At 29.2% G+C, this 19912-nt stretch overlaps 2 protein-coding genes across 2 annotated transcripts; one reads left to right on the top strand and one right to left on the bottom strand.

The window, feature by feature from the left end:
• The first annotated feature begins 2909 nt into the window (after positions 1-2909).
• Positions 2910-5301, top strand: LOC120092702 (dynein light chain 1, cytoplasmic-like). The gene is made up of 3 exons (XM_039050854.1): positions 2910-3271; positions 3381-3486; positions 5125-5301. The coding sequence occupies exons 1-3, from the start codon at positions 3107-3109 to the stop codon at positions 5205-5207; spliced, it is 354 nt and encodes a 117-aa protein (XP_038906782.1). The 5' UTR covers positions 2910-3106; the 3' UTR covers positions 5208-5301.
• Positions 5302-11903: 6602 nt separating this feature from the next.
• On the bottom strand, positions 11904-12890 carry LOC120068062 (FCS-Like Zinc finger 15). Its single transcript, XM_039019731.1, has 2 exons — positions 12559-12890; positions 11904-12470 (listed from the first exon to the last, which is right to left on the bottom strand). The coding sequence occupies exons 1-2, from the start codon at positions 12771-12773 to the stop codon at positions 12260-12262; spliced, it is 426 nt and encodes a 141-aa protein (XP_038875659.1). The 5' UTR covers positions 12774-12890; the 3' UTR covers positions 11904-12259.
• Positions 12891-19912: the final 7022 nt, after the last annotated feature.

The following is a 19912-nucleotide window of genomic DNA, read 5'->3' as shown; positions in this document are numbered from 1 at the left end:
AAACATGTAATGTCTCTCTTCTTTGTAGTGGCATGAGATATTTGTCCTTAAGTATTCTATTATATAAATCTTTTTTGTCCTTAAATTATATATAAAAAGAATCAACAACAAATTTGGATGGCGAACGGAACAATTGAACTAGGTTTTGTATTAGTGATCTTTAGGCAAGAAAAAATTTAATAGAAAAATAATACAATGTTTTTTTTTTTAAAATAAAAGTATTTTCTTTTCTTATTAGAGAGCGGTCAAAGAAAAAAGATTAGGTCTTATTCGTAGTGGAGTGCTTCAAAAATCTACGAGATTATGTTATGAGTGATAGAGGTGTAAAAAAAATTGATGATCTGAAAAAATTGCTCAACAATCGTGCCGTTGCAATTGGGTTATCAACTCTTTTAGATTGGGTTTGATTGAGTTCAAATAAATTAAAATTTTATGGGTTTGGTTGGTTCATACGTTAACCTAAAAAAACCTGAACCAATTCGGATTTATTATAAACTTTAAAATGTATATATATATATATATATACTATATATATATATAATATATATTATATATAATATATATATATATATATATAATATATACTTACTTATGATATAATTATATATACATATATCTATCTTAGTTTTATTTAATTTTATTAGTTTTTGTTGGATGATTTATTCTCCAACAACTCTTAAAAATAGTTTTTTTTTAGCACTTTGGAAAGAGATTTTACATTATATAAATTGAAATTGAGTTGTTTTTTTAATTCAACAAATGAAAATAGTTAAATCATTTTTTTACATATTAATGTTTTACTTTCTTTTAGAACAAGAATTTAAATAAATGACCCGAATAACTCAAATCAACTCAATCCAATCCAATCCACAAACACCCCTAATGAATGAATATAGGGCTACTAGAACAGAAAACTTGGGATGATGTAAACTATGTACGTTAAGATTATAATAGTTAAAAAGGGTGAGAGATAGCTTGACTTCTATCTCTCTGATGGTCTTCCAAGAAGGACATGGTTGGCTCATTTCGGTTGATAACTCTTTCTTATACAACCTTCCTTAGAGAGCTTAGTTCCCAATCCCTTCACGAAGAGATCAACGAGGGGTGTCCACTTATAATGATTGGTTTTCTAAGACGATTATGGCAATTAGACAATTATCACACCTGAAGTGAGTAAAACAACTTCTACATGCTTTTTTTCTCTGGCAAAAGACCTAATGTTCAAGTACGTGAGTAACATATCCACCCAAATGTGCCCCAAAGTTCCACCGTCGATCATAGTACAAAATCATCTAAAAAATATATTGGTTAGAGTAGGCATATGCCAAACGTGAATACCACTGGAAGCCACACTGACAGGACATTTGCTAAACAACTACAGTTGTGCATCCATTTTAATCACACTTAAAAAAATGAAAAAAAAAATGATAAAGAAAGATGAAAGAAAAGGTTTGTAATGTGTGAAACCATTAGAGATCGGTATAATTTAGGGAAGAATTTTCTAGTACAATGCGTATACTATACTCTTGATGATGCCAAAATCTAGACAAGAGATAAAGTCTGACTTTCTTGTGACAACAACTATGAATTTATTTGGCTAAATGAAGAATATGACTTACAAGACAAAGTGAACTCACAGACTGGTGTGGTAGAATCCATAAACACTCCAATGCTTAAGTTAAAGAGTTAAGGATTCTCAAACTAGGAATTTGGTTATGGAAAGTCAACTTACCTTTCCCTTGAACTACAATGAAATATTTAGAGAAGCGATGGGCCTAAATCATCTTGAATATGGTTTTGAAACCAAACCAAGATACTTCCCAATTCCTTTGGGTCAGGTAATGCAAATGACACTCTCCACGACATGTTTTGTCAGATAAGATCCACTTGGTCTTTGACCCAAACTTACCACTTTCCTTAAGCCCATCTTGATCTTAAAAGGGTGTTGCTTCTAGCCAAAGTTGTCTTTTTGTAAGCTTTGATGCCTCTAACTTACCTATTTATCGATTTTGCTATTCTCTACTATACCACCTACAACAACTCCTTTTTATTCGTGCTTAAAATTTATCTTTCTAAATATTAGTGAACCTCACACTAATTTTAAATGCACCTAAATTTTTGGGTCCAACAGATGGATGACTAAAAAATTAGGTAAAAAATGTGAAATGCTCCATTTTTTTGAAAAAAATGTTGAATGACCATTTGCTGACGTCAAATTTGGTGAAATTACCGAAATATACTCACACGCATGTGAAAAAGCAATCTCGCTCTCACTTTCCCTTTCCCTCTTGCTCTTGCTCGCATGCGAGAAATACCCATTTTTCTTTTCCTTCTCGCCAGTCTCGCTCTTCTTTTCCTTACCGATTTCGCTCTTCATTTCCTCACCGGTTTTACTCTTCGTTTTTTCACACAATTTTGCCAGGCGCCCGACATCAACAATCACTCTTCTTGAAAATGTTGTGTGAACTCACCGTGTAGGAGAAGAAGAAGACACGATGGAGAAGAAGACGGAGAAGAAGAAGCTGCAGAGGAAGAAGTTGAGAGAAATGAAGAGGAAAAAGAAAAAGAAAAAAGAAAAGAAAAAAAAACATGGAGAAGAAAACAAGAAAGCAAAGGTAATGTTGTAATTTCATGTGATCAAGACATTATCAAAGAATCATTTGACATTTTTTTCAAAATTTAGATCATTTGACATTTTGGACTTTTAAAATAGGTCTTTTAGGCAACTATCTCCAAATAATTCTTAAAAAGTTAGGAAAAAAGTCAATGAGTTGACACCCCCTTCTTGTTCTAGTTCTACTACTGAATTAGCTCTTCGAAGACCCTTAAAACGACGACGTATTGCCAGCTGTACCGGAGAAAAAATTCACCGACGGCTCCATTAAAAAACACCAGATTGCAAAAAGCCGCAATAAATTCCTGAAAGAGTTAAAACCTTTTATCCTCTCAGATTCTGAGAGAACTCACGAGATTTCCTTACAATTTCCACTCAAACCGATGAAGTAAATTCCAAATTTCTTCAGACGAAAAAAACTTGCACAGATTGCAAAATCGTCGCTACCGAATCGGCACTGGAGATTAGAGAAGAAGCTGCAGCAGGAAAAAAATGAGTAACGATGCTAAGAGAAGCATTCAAGGGAATCTAATGGTGAAATCTGTGTCGGAAGATCGGAAACCACCGGCTGTGGCGACTACCGGCAAGAAAATCGTTATTAAGAGTGCTGATATGTTTGGTGATGTGCAGAAGGAGGCTATCGAGGTCGCCATAGCTGTAAGCTTTCTTTTCTCGATCGCTAATTTTCCTTTTTCTAATTTCGTCTTTGAATTTCATTTTTGGACTGTTGTTCTTTCTCACTATCCTATGTGGTTTTTGGTATTAGGCATTTGAAAAGCATAGTGTAGAGAAGGATATAGCAGAGTGTATTAAGAAAGAGTTCGATAAGAGGCATGGACCGACCTGGCACTGCATTGTTGGCCGTAATTTTGGTAACTGATCTTCCTCTTCCTCTAAAATTTCAACTGATTTTTTTTTTGTGACTTTGCTGCTTGATAATCTGCCTTCTCGTTTCAAGTTTGGTGCGAAGGTTTACATTGTGAATGGAATAGATCTATGCTTGTCGGCTGCTCACTAGAATTGTTTGATCTGGTCAGATTAGTTGAGTACTATAAGGAGTTGCTATTTCTAGATTGTGTATGTTCGATTATTTACCTGCATTTGATAAACAAGAGATCCTTCCACAAGATTTAACTGAATTGAGCTGATTTAGAATTCTAAAGAGTAACTTTTACAGGGAACATGAAAGTTTTTCTTCTCAAATTTTTCCACTCTCTTTCCTTCTATCCTCTGATACTATTCTTTCATGAAATTAGAACTCACAATCACCATGAACTAATTTAGTGTTATGAAGGTGGTTGGTGTTTGTTGAAAAACTATTCAGTTAGGCTGCCACAATGTAGTTGATAGTTTTTCACTATTGGATTTGCAAGAGAAAAGTTTCTTGAATTTATATCTAGTAATTATTAAGTGGCATGCAAATTTTTGAATCCACATTAAACGGTTACTATATGTAACTGCGTCATTGATAATTTGTCACGTTTGAGAGTTGGATGGTTATTTTGTTAGATTAATCAAGTTGTAAATAGGTGGACACATAGTTATCTCGAAAAAGAAGCTGAAACTGTTGGCTCTTCTAGAAGTTAACTTCCTGAGCAGAAGAACCTCTTAACCCTTTAAAGCTGAATCCCATGGTAGGTTGGCTTAACGTGTCTGGCAAAGTTTTTGTTTTTGGTTTTGAGTTGGCAACCTAATCAATGAAGGTCAAGCTGAGTAATGGAAAAGGGTCCCTCCCTGTCTCAGGGAGTGAGACAGAGTCTAATTTGTCCTCCATAACTTTAGTCAAGTTTTTGCAGAACATTTATTTCCCCTTTTCCCTTTAATAATTTCTTCAAGGTTTGAAAATTCTTACAAGTTGCTTTCAATTCCTGTTAACCAAAACATATTCAGATCCCTGAGACAGAGATTAGACATCCCAAAGCATTCAACCAGAGAAAAGAGTGGATTTCTTCATATTGTTTGAAACCTCCCGAGTGGGTGGTCAATGTCAATAACAATGTTATCAACATGTATAACTAGTAATTAGGCTTACTATTCTTCATTCAAGTTTCGCAACTTCTAACTAAATGTTCCATATCGTGCCCTTTCATTTTATTTATAACCCATACAAGGATTTGAGATGTCAAATGGACCTGTCCATTCTCCTTTTGAGCAACAAAAACCATGTGGTTGCTCCATATAGATTTATTTTATCTTTGTGAATGAAGACATTTGTAACATCAAGCTGATCCAAATACCAATTATGAGTTGTGTCAATACCATGATATAAGTTGATCATATGAGGGTTTCCAAAATTGGAGATCATCTTTGTAAATGAAGAAACATTCTTGACATCAAGTTGATGCAAAGCCAAAGCCAACAGCGAGTAGTGGCCATTGAAATGAAAGTCGATCATTTAAGGGGTTTTAGGATTGGAGTTTTTGCTTATGATCAAAATTTATTTAGCTGTCTAAACAGTATTAATTAGGTCCATGGTCCTGAATGTAGAACTTATGGTGTTTCTATGGCAGGTTCGTACGTGACACACGAGACAAACCACTTTGTTTACTTCTACTTGGATCAGAAAGCAGTTTTACTGTTCAAATCTGGTTGATAAACATGTATATTTTGCGGATTAATGAATCTTATTTACTGATTTTATGATCATCGCTATTTAATCAAATGATGATATCCGTGTGGACAAGGCAGTCTTCTCTTCTTCCACCTCTTCTTTCTTACCTAATGATTTTGCCTAGGACACTTTAGCCTTTAAATTAGTCACAATCAGCTTTGTTCAGCATGTGCAAACAAAGCATTCTGTTCAAAATCATTGTGTTCAAAAGTAGTTCTCCTTTTCCTACATGTTGATTGCATTTGGTGCAGTTCTATATTATTAGGAGTTTTTACATGATGCTTTTCATTGTTCTTATTCTACTACGATAGTTTGAAATTCATTTTGAGTCACTGACCTGTGATAAATCTTGTTTTAAGCTAACCTAGCTTATTTGATTAAGGGTGTATTTGGAATACATTTTCAAATGTTTAATTTAAAAAATAAATCATTATGGAGAATTTGGAGTGTTTGACAATCATTCAAAATTGATTTTCTAGTGTATTTTAATAAGTTTTTATCAAAAAGTGTTTAAATAATATGAGTTTTTTGAAAAATATTCTTTTTCTCTAATCAATCCAAACAGGTCATAAGGCATTATAAACCTACAACATCAACAAAGACGGCGAAGGTTTGAATTAGAAAGAGAAGAGAAGAATATAATGGTGTGGTTTTGGTCCAGGAACTTTTTGTCCATTTTTCTCACTTGTCTTTTTTCCACGAGTTTCAAAATCAATCAATAAACAAACAAACAAACAAATATATTAATTAATAAAAAAAAATTATATATAGAAAAAATGTCAAATTATTTATAGAAATAACAAAAAAAAAATACTGATAGATTAAATTTTGTTATTTTGTGTAAATAATTTTTCTTATTTTTCTATTTTTAAAAATCTTTCTTATTTAATTAATCGATTGTTTTTAATATTACAAGCACATGAGAAAAGGATTTGAACCTACGACTTCTTGGAGGAGGTAGCAATATCTTAGTAGTCGAGGGATGCCATTTTTCTATATCATTTTAAGTGTACTCAAGGCAATTAGTTGTTGCTCTTATTTTTTTTACACTCCGATCAAAAGATCAAAAGAAGCTCAGATTGTTGGTACTTTTTACCTGAATGTTTCTCTTTATACATAATCATAGCCATTTCCATAAACTCGTTCCATTATCAATGACTTAAATGATCCATTTCAAAGGAGAAAAGAAGAGTAATGCAAACGATAAAGGATAGAAATTCTCTCAAAGTTTAGTTTAGAATTTAAAAAAAATTGACCTCAAACATGTTTTAGAAATATCTATAATTTTTAGTATACAGACATGTTTGATTCATAATTTGGATTCTATTTATGTTTTCGGATTCACTATTATGTTTCTGAAAACTATTTTTAGATTTTGTGACTCATATAGTATAAAATTTGATTTTTTTTATTCCCTAATTTGTATTTTAAAATTTAAAATATAGGATTATATTAAATAAACATAAAAACATTTAGAAATATAGTATTTCATGTTATAAACTCAATTTATTTTTTCTAAAATAAAAATATGTATTATGTAATGTATTATAAATCAAATTAGGTTAAGTTCTAAATTTGGTCCCTATGGTTTTGATAAAGTTAGTCATTTTAAAATTTAGAATTTAGTTCCTATTGTTTGATATAACTTCATATACAATCTCTATGATCATGAACTTTCATAAATTTATTAATTTACCCTACAGTTTTATAAATATATCAATTTAGACCATAAACTTTTATAAGTGTATCCAATAAAACATACGGGAGAGTTTAAATTGATACATTTATGCGAATTTGTGGTTTAAATTAATACAATTATTCGTTTAGGGTTTAAATTGATATAACTTTCAAATTTCACCGTTTAAATTGATACACCCTTCAAAGTTCAAAGTTTAAATCGATAAAATTATTAATTTATAGTTTAATTTGATACAATCCTTAAAGTTCGGAGGTATAAATTGATATTTTTCCTATTATTATTTCACATCTAATCAATCTAAATCTTTTATATCGTCTCCTATTCTTACTTTGTGTTGTTAAATTTTGATCGGCATTTTTATATTTCTATGAATTTGACATCAATAAAGGTACATCAATAATTTATTATATCATAAACAAATTCATGTAGTCATGTAAATATAATATAAATGAAAACAATAACATGTTATTTATTAACATTTTTATAATATTTTTTTCATCAATATCCATGATCTTGACATCTTGCTGATATGTTCATCGACATTTTTGTAAACTTCGAGACTTCAATATTTCAAACTTTTTCGTACACATAGTTTTTTTAGTACAAACAAGTGAAGGATGATCATATTTGCATTATTAGATATCTAATAATATCTAATAATGAACATATATTTACATAAATTTGAATGAATATATACATCACCATATAATAGTAAAAATGAAAAAAAAAAGAAAGAAGGTTTTATTAGATATGAAATTTGAATTTAAAACAAAGATTAAATATATTTCATCTTCTTACATTCAAGGGCTAGTTACAAAATGGAAAAAATAAATTCTTGATATTAGGCTCATAGTCCAAACCTTTTAGTTTTACAAAAATAGTAATAAATAAATAAAAAAAATAAGCCCAGGCTACGATTTAAAATAGGAAATATAAAAAATGTACGGCTACATTTAATACACATGATACACTTGATACATCTGATACATCTGATACATCTAATACACTTGATATCCCTTAATACACTTGAATTAAAATGATGAGACCCGTCAATCCCTCCCCCAACATCTCTTCAAACAACTAGCATTGCTCCACACCATCTGCCACTGCCAACGCTCCACCTCCCCGCCACTTACCTCTATGATCGCCATCGTTCGGTCATCGATTGTCGATTTTCGTCGTCATTTTTCTCTTTCTCTCTCTATCTTTCTTTCTCCCAACATTTTACTTGCACCAACTTCACACCATTCGTCGCTGATCACCACTCCATCTCCCCCTGTTTACCTACATTGACCATCGCACGTCCGATCACACTTCGCCGATCACCACTTTTCTCTCTCTACTAATTAATTATTTGTGGCAAGTATGTAATAAAAGATAATTAGAAATTCAGATTTTATACTTTTGCCATATTTGCAAAACATCAAATATGGTTGACACACCTACAAAATAACATATTCAAATTGCTACTTGCTGCAAATTCTCTATATTCAACTGTTAATTTTTTTTTAGCACAATAAGAATTGAAGGATTCTGATATACAAATGTTAGTTGACCTCAATTTTGTTTGGGCACTTGATAGCTCTAAAAAAGAGCTAAATTTATAACCTTAACTCTACTATATTTGAATAATTCTTATGCATAAAAATGTCCATTTTATAGGTAATTTCATCCCGAGGATCAAAGAAGTCACTTGGAAGAAAAAAGAGCAAAAAAAGAGCAAAACTGAAGCATGGAAGCATCAAATATAAAAAGTCAGCAAAATTATGATATAGCAATACTTTTCATCGCAAGGTAACTACGTTAGCTTTACGCTCCAACGCGTTTGAAGGTAGTAGTAGTAGATACAAGGCAACGTAACGACACTACTCTTAACATCATTATGCTATGAACATATATGAAATTTCACCAAACATGCGCGCGCCTCACCACAACCCAACGTAACGCCAATGTCTCTACTCTACCTCTACGCTCGAGGTCTGAAATCGGTAAGAGTGTCGCTGCACTTGTTGGAGCGTAGTTACGCTGCAACCTAGGTATATAAGGAAAAATTCAGTTTTTACAGGAGAGAGAGAGACAAAATTGAGAGCTTTTTCAGAGCATTTCATCAATTTTCAAGATTCTTCCTTCAAATTTTCATTTTTTTCCATTTTGTTTTTGTAACTTCTCAACAATTGCTTGTAGATTCAAGACAATGTAAGGCTATGTAAGTCTTTCTCTTGGAAATAGTTAATTAGTTCAATTCTTGAGGATTTGTGTGTTTTCTTTATGAATTGGATGATTGTTGAGCTTGTTCTTAATAGAATTTGATAAAAATGAAATGATAACTCAAATTTATTGAATTCTTGTATGCAATTTCTACATGGCAGCTTTGCATAATTGTAGAACTAGTTGCAGAAATTAGGAATTCTTGTATGCCCTAATTTAGTTTCATCCAATAAATCATGCTATGGATCTAGGCTTTTCAATTCATAGGATGTCACAACAAGGAACCCTAATTCTTAATGCAAATTAGGATTAATCATGGAAATCGTCGAAAAAGAAATGTTTTTGACTAATTTAGGGTTAATTAGAATGTAATTCTTGATTGACTAATTGGCTATTAAGTATTACCTAATAGGTTGTGGAATGCATAAGTTTTCATACATTTTTTTTAATCCAACGATAGAATTTAAAACTAATGAAATTATTCCCAATAATCTTTTCATTGAGAAATTCAAGTTAATTTTGTGCTCCAAAAATTACATTTCTTGCATGTTTCTTTTTTATTCCTTTTACAAACAAACTTCCCTCAAATTACATAGAATTCATCAATTGACATAACTAGTCCATTGTTCTATAAGAATTCGACCCCGTACTTACCTCTTGTACTACCATTTAATATAGATTGTAAGCTCGATGAACAAAAACTATTTGTTTAGTTAGGAGATGTAGGTGACAACAAATTTCCTACCTAACAACACTCATCCTCAAACTTGGGTAGTTTTTCACTTTTGTTTTTAATTATAAGATCGAGCTAAAAATTAAACAATTAGTTACTCTCTTTTATTTGAATTGATTTACGAAAAAAAATGTTTTTAAAAAATTCATTTTTATTTAAAAAAATTGATTAAAATATACTTGAAAAACTATTTTAAATGATTGTCAAACACTTCAATTTCTTTCAAAATCATTTATTTCTTAAATTAAATATTTGAAAATGTATTCCAAACACACCCCAAATCTAGTCATGAAAAACATCAATTTATAATCCTAAACTTTGATATCATACCAATTGAAACTATAACTTAATAATCGTATCATTTATAATCCTAAACTTGCATGGTGTTTGCGTCTTATTTTCAACGTTAGACGTTCAATTCTTCCACTCCACATATTATAAATACTACTACTAATAATAAATTATGAACTCCCTAAACTACCATAAGTGGATTAATTGTGACTCTATGACTGATAGTTATTAAGATCGTCTTTGAAAATAATTAATGCAGGTATTCTAGTTATTTATTTTATTAAATTGAATTAGTTTAGAGTTTTAATTAATACAACCAAAAAGATATAGAATGATATTTTTCCAAAATCTTATAATCAAATTCCTTGCATGACATTTCGCATCCAAAGCTAAACTAATATTTCCAAGTTTGGGTTAAACATAAAGCCCTCTAATGCATTCTTAATCCAATCATCCTCTAGATAACACATGTTTAATTCTTATTTGCATGCATTTACTCCATTATAAAAAACATTTATTTTTAGTGACTAAAATTCTATTAAAAATACTTTAATATATAAAATATCAAATAGACACAAGTTCAAAAATTTAAGAGGTTTAAATACTAGTTTGATCTTTATATTTTCAAAATGGTTATTTTGGTCCCCATACCAATTTTGGTTCATCTTGACATTCGTACTTTCAAAATATTTATTTTGATCTTTGTATTATAAAAAAGACCAATTTGGTCCCTTCATTTTCATTTTTATTTCATCGAATCAAAATGGTTTCTATTTAAAATTTCGATGACCAAAATAAACAAAAGTTGAAAGTACAAAGACTAAACTAAATAGTTTTTATAGTACAACAACAGAACGTGAGATTGAACACCCGACCTCTAAGAACGGAGGTTATATCAATACCATTGAACAAAACTCATTTTAGCTAAAATGAATAGTTTGGAGGTATATGAAACTTGCCTAAAAAACATATGAACTAAAATAAACCAAAGTTGAGAGTATAATGATTAAGATTGGAAGCATACGGATAAGAATGAACCTTTTATAAATAAATGGATAAAAATAAAAGTACAGTTACTTAAATCAAATTTAAGGTAATTAAAAATAAATAATAAAAAAAAAATCCAAAAATGGGGTTGGTGTGCCCCCCCAAAAAAAACTTACCCATCACAGTCCTTTGGGTTCCTTTAGTAAGAAAGAGGCAAAGAAAACGACAAAAAAGGTCAGAAGAGGGTAGTTGCCAAAATGTGGGAGATTTCACCTCATTCATTCATTCATTCTTCCCCCTCTTTTGCTAATTGCCTCTCTTCTAGGGAGCAAAATAAATTGCAATTTTAAAATAATAATAATAATAAAACATCATTTTTACAAAGTCACAAGAAGTATACCCTAATCTTTTAGTAAGGTTTTTAAACTACTATATAAAAGTAAAAATCAATTAGAAATTACCATACAAAAGTTGAGATATATAATCGAACGACAATGACACTTGTTCATCAAATCTGGTCACAACCACACTTCACTGTTTTCATCGAAAACTTATGGATTAGTTTAAATACTATTTCACTTCTTGTATTTTCGATTTTGATTTAATTTTGTCTCTCTACTTGTAAAACTTATGGATTAGGTCATTTTAAAAGTGATTATTTTGGTTTCTATTGGTAAAATCTAGCATATTTAATTTTTTGAAGATTAAAAAAACTAAAATAATTACTTTTACAAAAATATAAAAACTAAAATTAAATATATAGAACCATAACGAACATTCTATAATTATAGATAAAAAAAAAAATCAATGTAGTATTTAAACCTTATAATTCTACTCCAAAGTTTTTTATTTAAAAAAAAGTACAACAATTGCAGAAACGGGAGATCAAACCTTTGATTTCTAGAGAAGAACAATATAGGAATTATCGGTGAGTTAAGCTCATTTTGACAATTATAGTCCGAAGTTAACTTTTGGGAGAAAGGCAAAGATAATTTTGAAATAGATGAGAAAGTTAGATAGGTAGTTCCTTTTTTTTTTTTTTTTTTTTTTTATGTTGGACAAAAACGTAATTTAGTAAATAAACAAAAGGGTAGTTCCGTAATTTCGCAAACCCTCTCAATACGCAGTCGCAAACTGTCCCCTCCGATTTCTCGTGGTTTTGCGGTTACTGCTAGAAGCCGCCATTGAAGAAGAAGAAGAAGATTCAGAAGATTCAGACGTTGAAGACGACGCCGTTTTACGACAATTATCCTTCATAACACTCTCTTCTTCATCCATGAGAATCTGCCTACATCTACACTCCACACTGCAAAATCCCCTGTCTCCTCTATAAAAATATAAAAATCCAGAAATCATCACCAAAAAACTTTAAAAAGAAAGAAAGAAAGAAAAAAATATATAAAAGAGAGAATTACTTGTACATGTAGATATCATTTCCAGGCAAGAGCTTCTGTTTGCAGAGGAAGCAGAACTCAAGGCGAAGCGACGGGGTTTGGAGAAAGGGACGGTTGTTTTTAGAAGAAGAAGAAGAGAGATTCATGAGGAGAATGGAGGATTTACTGATAACTTGGGAGGATTTTTTACGGAAATCTCCCTGGTTGGATTCCAAAATCACGCTTAAGCCGACCATTGTTCAAGCATTTCTCTCAGGGAGAAAATGGGAAAGAAATTTTCTGTTTGTGTAGAAGAAGATGGGAAAAAGAAGAAGAAGATGAAGATGAAGAAGATGAAGACGAAGAAGAAGGATTGTACGGATGGAGTGAGTGGTGGGGCCCACTACAGCTATGGAGCAGTAAAACAAGGACGATCAGCGTAGCCACTGATTTGACTTCTACTGCTTATTAACTGCCACGTACCCTCCTCTCTTTTCGTTTTTCAAATTAAATCGAATTTTATCTCTATATTTCCATTAAAACATCGTAAATATTTTCATAAAAAATTTATCTTTATTTTTTAAAAATATTTATATAGAACTAAGGTTTAGTTTATAAAGTACCGTGTACGACATAGAGTTTTAAGATATAATTTAAATTTGATTGAATATTTATTTAATTTAATTAGTAAAGTTTAACATGAAATGAAATAATTAAAAAAATAGTGTTTAAACTATATATATATTCATTGTTTCAAGTTAATTTATCATAAATAAATATGTAAAATTATATAAAATTAGATGAAAAGGAACATATTTCAAAAAAATTTATACCTCCATTTAATAAAAAAAAAAAAATTTAATAATTTTACATTGAATAAAGAAAAATATCTTTCTAAATAAATTGAAGGTTATTTTTCTATTATATTAGGACCCAATCTATCAAATCATTTGTTAAAGAAAATTATAATAATTAAATCTTTTCGTGTTTTTAAGATTATTAAAAAAAAAAAATTAAAAAAAAACAATAAAGCCAAAAACTATAATTAGACTAAAATGTTAATTTAGAAAAATAAAATTACTTTCATATTTTAATTTATTTATTCTAAAATATAAAACTTCAAGAACTTTTAACATTTGAGTATTAGAATAATTTGCAATGCTCGTAGAAATAACTATATATATATATATATAATAATAATAATAATAATGGGGATATAAATTTGAAAATTAATTTCTACCTAGAAAAACAAAGAAACAAAATTTGGATTTGGATTTCGATTAGAGATTTTATAAACTATTCAATTTCAAATCACAAAAAGACAATTTACCAGGAAGTGTTGACAATACAAAAACAAGGCCAATATCATGCTTCACCATGTTTACGATTCATTTGCAATATGGAGAAATCGAGTGGGTTACCAATATATATCAAACTTTTTTTAAAAAAAACAGTGATGTGATAATATGAGGAATGATTGATAATACACTATCTAAACAAACAATCACATGAAAATGTGGAAAGTGATAAGTGGTAACTAACCTAAGAGACGAAAGAATATAATAAAGAGTAACTAATGTAAAATATGGGAGGGCAATAACTAGCCCAAGAGAGAGTAGAATAAAAATTTGTTTAAAATTGAAGGGCAATATGGGAAGGTAAAGATTTTTCTATATGACCCCATTTAACATAGTATAGATTATTTTGAGAAAAATTTGTGATCTGATGTGAAGTAAAAATAGCATCATACATTTTAATGTTAAACTTGAAAAGTGTAATGAGACCTATTTCTTACATTGATTTATCTTTTTGAAATATATTTGTCGAATTTTTGCCAAATTTTAAAAATAAAAAATAAATTTTTATAAGTTTTATTATTATTATTATTATTATCTTCAAATTTTGGTTTGATTTTTTAAATCAACCATAAAAAATAGATAATAAATGAATAAATTTGGACTTAACATTAAAAAACCGTATAAAATCCTAAATTTGTATGAAAATTAGTTGGTTAGTTTTACCAAATGTCTTATAAGTTTTGTTAATACTTTATCTTAATAATTGTCTAACCTATTTGAAGAAATTTTATAATACTTTTTTAGTACAACACGTAGAATTATGTCCTTCGCATGAAAAAAAAGTGAGATATGACGGTTTGAATTTTAAGAAAATAAATATATGTCAATTATAGATAAACTATTACATAAAATATTTCATTTTCTTTTTGTCTCGAACTTCAATTAACTTTTTAAAATTTTAAATATATTATAGATATTTTAGACTTAACCAACCTCATCATATATATAACAACAAACATAAAGTATATATTATATATTATTGAACAAGAGATTAGATTTTCGAATTTCACACTTTGTAAAAAAAACAAAGACTTAATTAATAATATGAATTAAATTTAAGATTTATTAAAAATATATAAACTATAATTAAATATTCGAGAGGATAATGATGAAAATTAAAATTAAATAAGTACTTTGACTTGAAAATGTTGGAAAATAACATTTTAACCCTATTATTATTATTATTATTATTATAGCCTATTTCTTTTGCTTTTGTTACGTCTTAATTAAGCATTTATACTGCTCCTTTAATTCGCAGTTTCATTCTAAAAAGCTATGGAATTCTAGGCCACGCGCCCTCTGTTCCAACAAAAAAAACTAATTTTAAACCATCCATAAACTACAAGATTCTTTATAATTATCAAGGGTATTTATCGATTGGTTGAAATACTTTTTAGACCAAATCCAATTGTTGGGATTGTAAACTTTTTCAACACAAATAATCTTTATTAAAAAATGAATCCAATCCAACCAATATTTGGGTTAGGAACCTAATCCGAATTATAGCTATGACACAATCAAATCCAAACGAAAGATGACTCTTTCTAAATTCTAATGAAGGGACTTTTTCTTACCTTCCATTTTTCAAAATGGATGATTTTTGTCCTTTGGCCCGCGGTCGGTTATCTATACTATAAACTTATAAATAAAAAAACCAATTCATTAAATTTTCAATTTCTCGAACTAACTTTTCATTGATGTATTGTTTCGTCGAGATCAAATTTCACTTACGATGTCATTTTCTTGTTCCCAAATGGTCTTCTTCAATTCTTTTAGGTTTATGCTCTAAGTCAAGATCTGTCCGATTTGGATTTGCACATATAGGACAAATGCCCCAATAGCAAATGAAACATACCTAAAAAGTAATAATATTATAATAATCGATAGAAACGCTAAGGATTCATTTGATAACCATTTTGTTTTTTGTTTTTGTTTTTGAAAATTAAGTCTATCTCATCCATATTTCTTACCGTGATTTGCATCTCTCTTCAATACAATGGTTGATTTTTTAGCGAAGTTCATAAAATAAAACAACTTTTTGAAAGATTTTTTTTTAGTTCTCAAAATTTGGCTTGATTTTTTAAATCCTCGATGAAAAGTAGATAACAATGGAAGAAATTGGGAGGTGGAAGTAGTGTTATAGGCTTAATTTTAAAAAAAAAATACAAAAACAAAAACAAAATGGGTATCAAATGGGGCCTAAGTTTATCCGTCAAAACATTTGAAAAGAAAAGGAATAAGTAGATAATACATAAAAGGAAAACTACATTTTTTGTTATGTCCTTAAATCTTGAGTCTATGTTTTACTTATATGTCTAGATTTCAAGATGTTACATTCTTATTCTTTGATTTTGAGTTTAAGTTCTATTTGGTCACTAAATTTTAAAATGTTCCATTCTTATCTTTGAATTTTAAGTTTTGTTTCAATTGGTCTATGAAGCTTTAAATTTACACATTTAACATTAATTTTTTCTTATATAATCACTTTCAATTTGAAATGTCAATAATATAAAATTTTTACTAATTTTATCAATAAAAAGTCAAATCATAATTATTTAAAATTAATTAATTGACTGAAATATAAAAATGAATTTAGGGTAAAATGTAAAATATTAAAATTTAGGGACCAATCGAAAACTAAATTCTAAACTCATAAAACGTTAAATTATATCAAATGTCATAAAATTTAGAATTTTAAAATAGAGTAGAATATACAACTAGAGATGTCCAATTTCCCAACGAGGACAGGCCCCGCCCCGAACGGGCGGAGATTCCCCGATTAGACAGGGAATGGGAAAAAAAAATTTCCGTGAGCTAAACGGGAACGGGGATGGGGAATGCATTCCCAGTCCCGATTAGCTTTTACATATTTATTTAGTATAGTTATCTAATGTTATGTTATTACTATTATTATATAAATATTACATTTAAATTTCAAATTTGATTATTTATTGGGAAAGATAATGAATATGTTTAAATTGAATGTTTAAATTTAGATTATATATGTGAATAATTTTATTTATATTAATTTCTTTCTACTAAAAAACAATTAGTTTTTTAATGCCAAAATTTGGTAATTTATCTTTAAATTCAAACAACTAACCATAATAAATATTTTAGGGATAAAATTAGTTATTTAATTAAAATTTGTTTAGTGATTTAAATTAATTGGTTTTTTACAAAAAAAAAAAGTAATGGAAAATTTTTTTTGCGGGAATCTCCACCCTATCCCCGTGGGGAATTTCACGGGGGTGGGGAATGAAATGGGGAGCGAGAACGAGATGGGGAATGGCATCTCCGGTCCTGCCCCGTGGACATCTCTATACACAACTCATAAGTCCTAATATTATTCACATCAATTGAAATCCAATGAGGCAATTGAAATTTACTCTAACTTGGAATATTTTGTATAATTTAACTATTTTATATTATAGTAAAAAACATGTATATAACAAGTAGAAAACATGAAGCGTGTGTCTATATATATGTATATATGTATATGCTCGATTTAAGTACTTAATTATGGAATACTTTTTTATTTGTGTTAAAATGTACTTTTGATCTCTAAGATCTAAAATTGATGTCTATTTTATCCTTAAAGTTTCAAGTTCTAAAAGAACACGAAAATGACATGGTTGTTAAATGATACTTAGATGGTTGATTTGACATATTTTAATATGTCAAATCATTTAAAATTATTTTAAGAATATAAGAATTAAGGTGCTTGTTTCAAAACTTTATGATCAAATAGACATCAACTTCAAACTTTATGAACCAAATATATTTGATTAAAAGCACTTTTATGAGGGTAAACCAACCATTAAAATGTTAATGTAATGAAACACATTTAAGTAAAATGCTTTTAATGAAATATTTTTTCCCTCTCTTTTTTTGTTACAAATGTTATAGTATACATACACTTGAGGAGAAAATGATATAGTTAATTGTGTAAGGAATTATCATCTCCTTAATTGGAGGTTGGGCTAATCTCTAGATTCTTTTTATTGTGAGACCCTAACATAATAAATTTAATAAAATATGTAAATCTCAATAATATTTTTTGTTGATCAATATAAATGAAACCCATAGTAAAGGAAATGTGGCTATTTATTATCTTGTGCTTTTTTTTTTTTTTCAAAGTATTTCTAGTACATGAACAATTAATTTTTGCACCATTGTACTTATTATTATATTATCATTATTATTGACAGTTTCTCAAATGTAATCACCAAGTATTTTATGTTGTGATATATTAAAGATGTGCTTGTAGGTGACAGTATTTAATATGTCTGACTAAATTCAATTTCTTAATATTTTACCATTATATTATTTTGAATATATATATATAAAGAGTAAATAATTATTAAATATATGCTAGCATGAGCATAGTTCAATCGGTATAATGTATGTATCATCGATTAAGAGTTCGGATGTTCGAATCAACCACCTTATATATTATCGAGTTGTGAGTTTAGTTTTTCATTTATCTTTTATTCAATATTTTACACTTTCTAATTTTCACTAATACTCATTTGTATCGATAATTTTTTTTTGCAACAATTAAAATTAATTAAAAAATTTACATTATAGTTATTCTCAATGAACTAATTGGTAGTTAACCAAAAGTCAAAAATAATGTAGAAACTAAACCTAAAATTGCATGCACCTCTGTTATGAACTACGTATATATAATATATTTGGTTTTTTAAGTTAGAGCAACACATGATAAAATATAAAGTTTTAGAATAAATTGAAAAAATTAATTAAACTAGAACGTGGAGGTAAAATTAAAAATTTTAATTAAATAATTATTTAAAAAACTTTTAGAATTTGATGACAAGTTTTACTGCATATTAAAAGATTAAAATATTTACATACGGTAGGTTGACAGATTATCAATATTGATGATCATTCAATATCAAGAATAAAATTATTGATATTAATGTCGATTTTCAGATTTCAATTATACATATGTATCTACATCAATACTAACAAAATGAAGTTCATTACAAAAAATAAAAAATCATCGTGACTAATTGATCAAATTAAAATTTTGGAGGTGACGATGAAATTGAGAATTTAAGAATGCAATGATAATAAATTCCATTTTTCCGAAGCGGTTTATGAAATTTTTCCTTGATAAAATATATGAAAAAAAGTATCTTTTCAATCTATAGGTTTTATATCTAGTTTTCATTTGGTCTCTAAGTTTCAAAATATTACACATTTAGTTCTTCAAATTTGAAGATTAAAATTATAAATCTTAAAATTTAGGTACGAGATTAAATTCTCAAATATCAAATCATAACCTTATAAAACTAAATGAAACAATAATTTTAAATAAAATACGTGATATTTTAAAATTCAATGATTAAAAAACATTTTCCCTAAATTATAATTGAGAGTAGAAATTTATCTCTAGGGAGTGTTTGACTCACCAACATGAGTTGAGTTGGTATATTATAACAACTCATTGTTTGGTCCATCAACTTTAAACATTGGTGGAGTTGAGTTGGTATATTTTACCAACTCATCCTAACTCACCCGTTTTCCAGAGTTTTCAATGGCTCCACCCATCGGTATTGCCACGTTCTGGGAACTAACTCCAGACTCCGACAACCACCTTCGGTGACCAACTCTAGGCCCTGACAACCACTTTTGATGACAACTCTGACGATGAAATTCGGGCTCCAGTAACCACCTTCGATGACAGCTCCGACAACCAACTCCGTGCTTTGACAACCTTCACGCGACCAAATCCGACAACCAATTACAGGCTTCGACAACCACCTCCGGTGACTCAACTCCAACGATCACATTTGCGCTACCAACTCCGATGACCAATTTCAAACTCTGACAACAAACTCCTATGATCAACTCTGACAACCACCTTCGTAGGCTCCGATAACACCTCCAACTACAAACTCCGATGAAAATCACCTTTGATGACTACCTTTGAGTGAGAAACTTCGATGACTCGGGGCTTCGACAACCACCTCCGACAATCAACTCTAATACCACATTCATGTGACTAACTT

Source organism: Benincasa hispida, chromosome 12, assembly GCF_009727055.1.
Source record: "Benincasa hispida cultivar B227 chromosome 12, ASM972705v1, whole genome shotgun sequence".
NCBI lineage: Eukaryota > Viridiplantae > Streptophyta > Magnoliopsida > Cucurbitales > Cucurbitaceae > Benincasa > Benincasa hispida.
The sequence above is the reverse complement of the archived record's forward strand: the minus strand, read 5'-3'. Positions and strand labels throughout refer to the sequence as shown.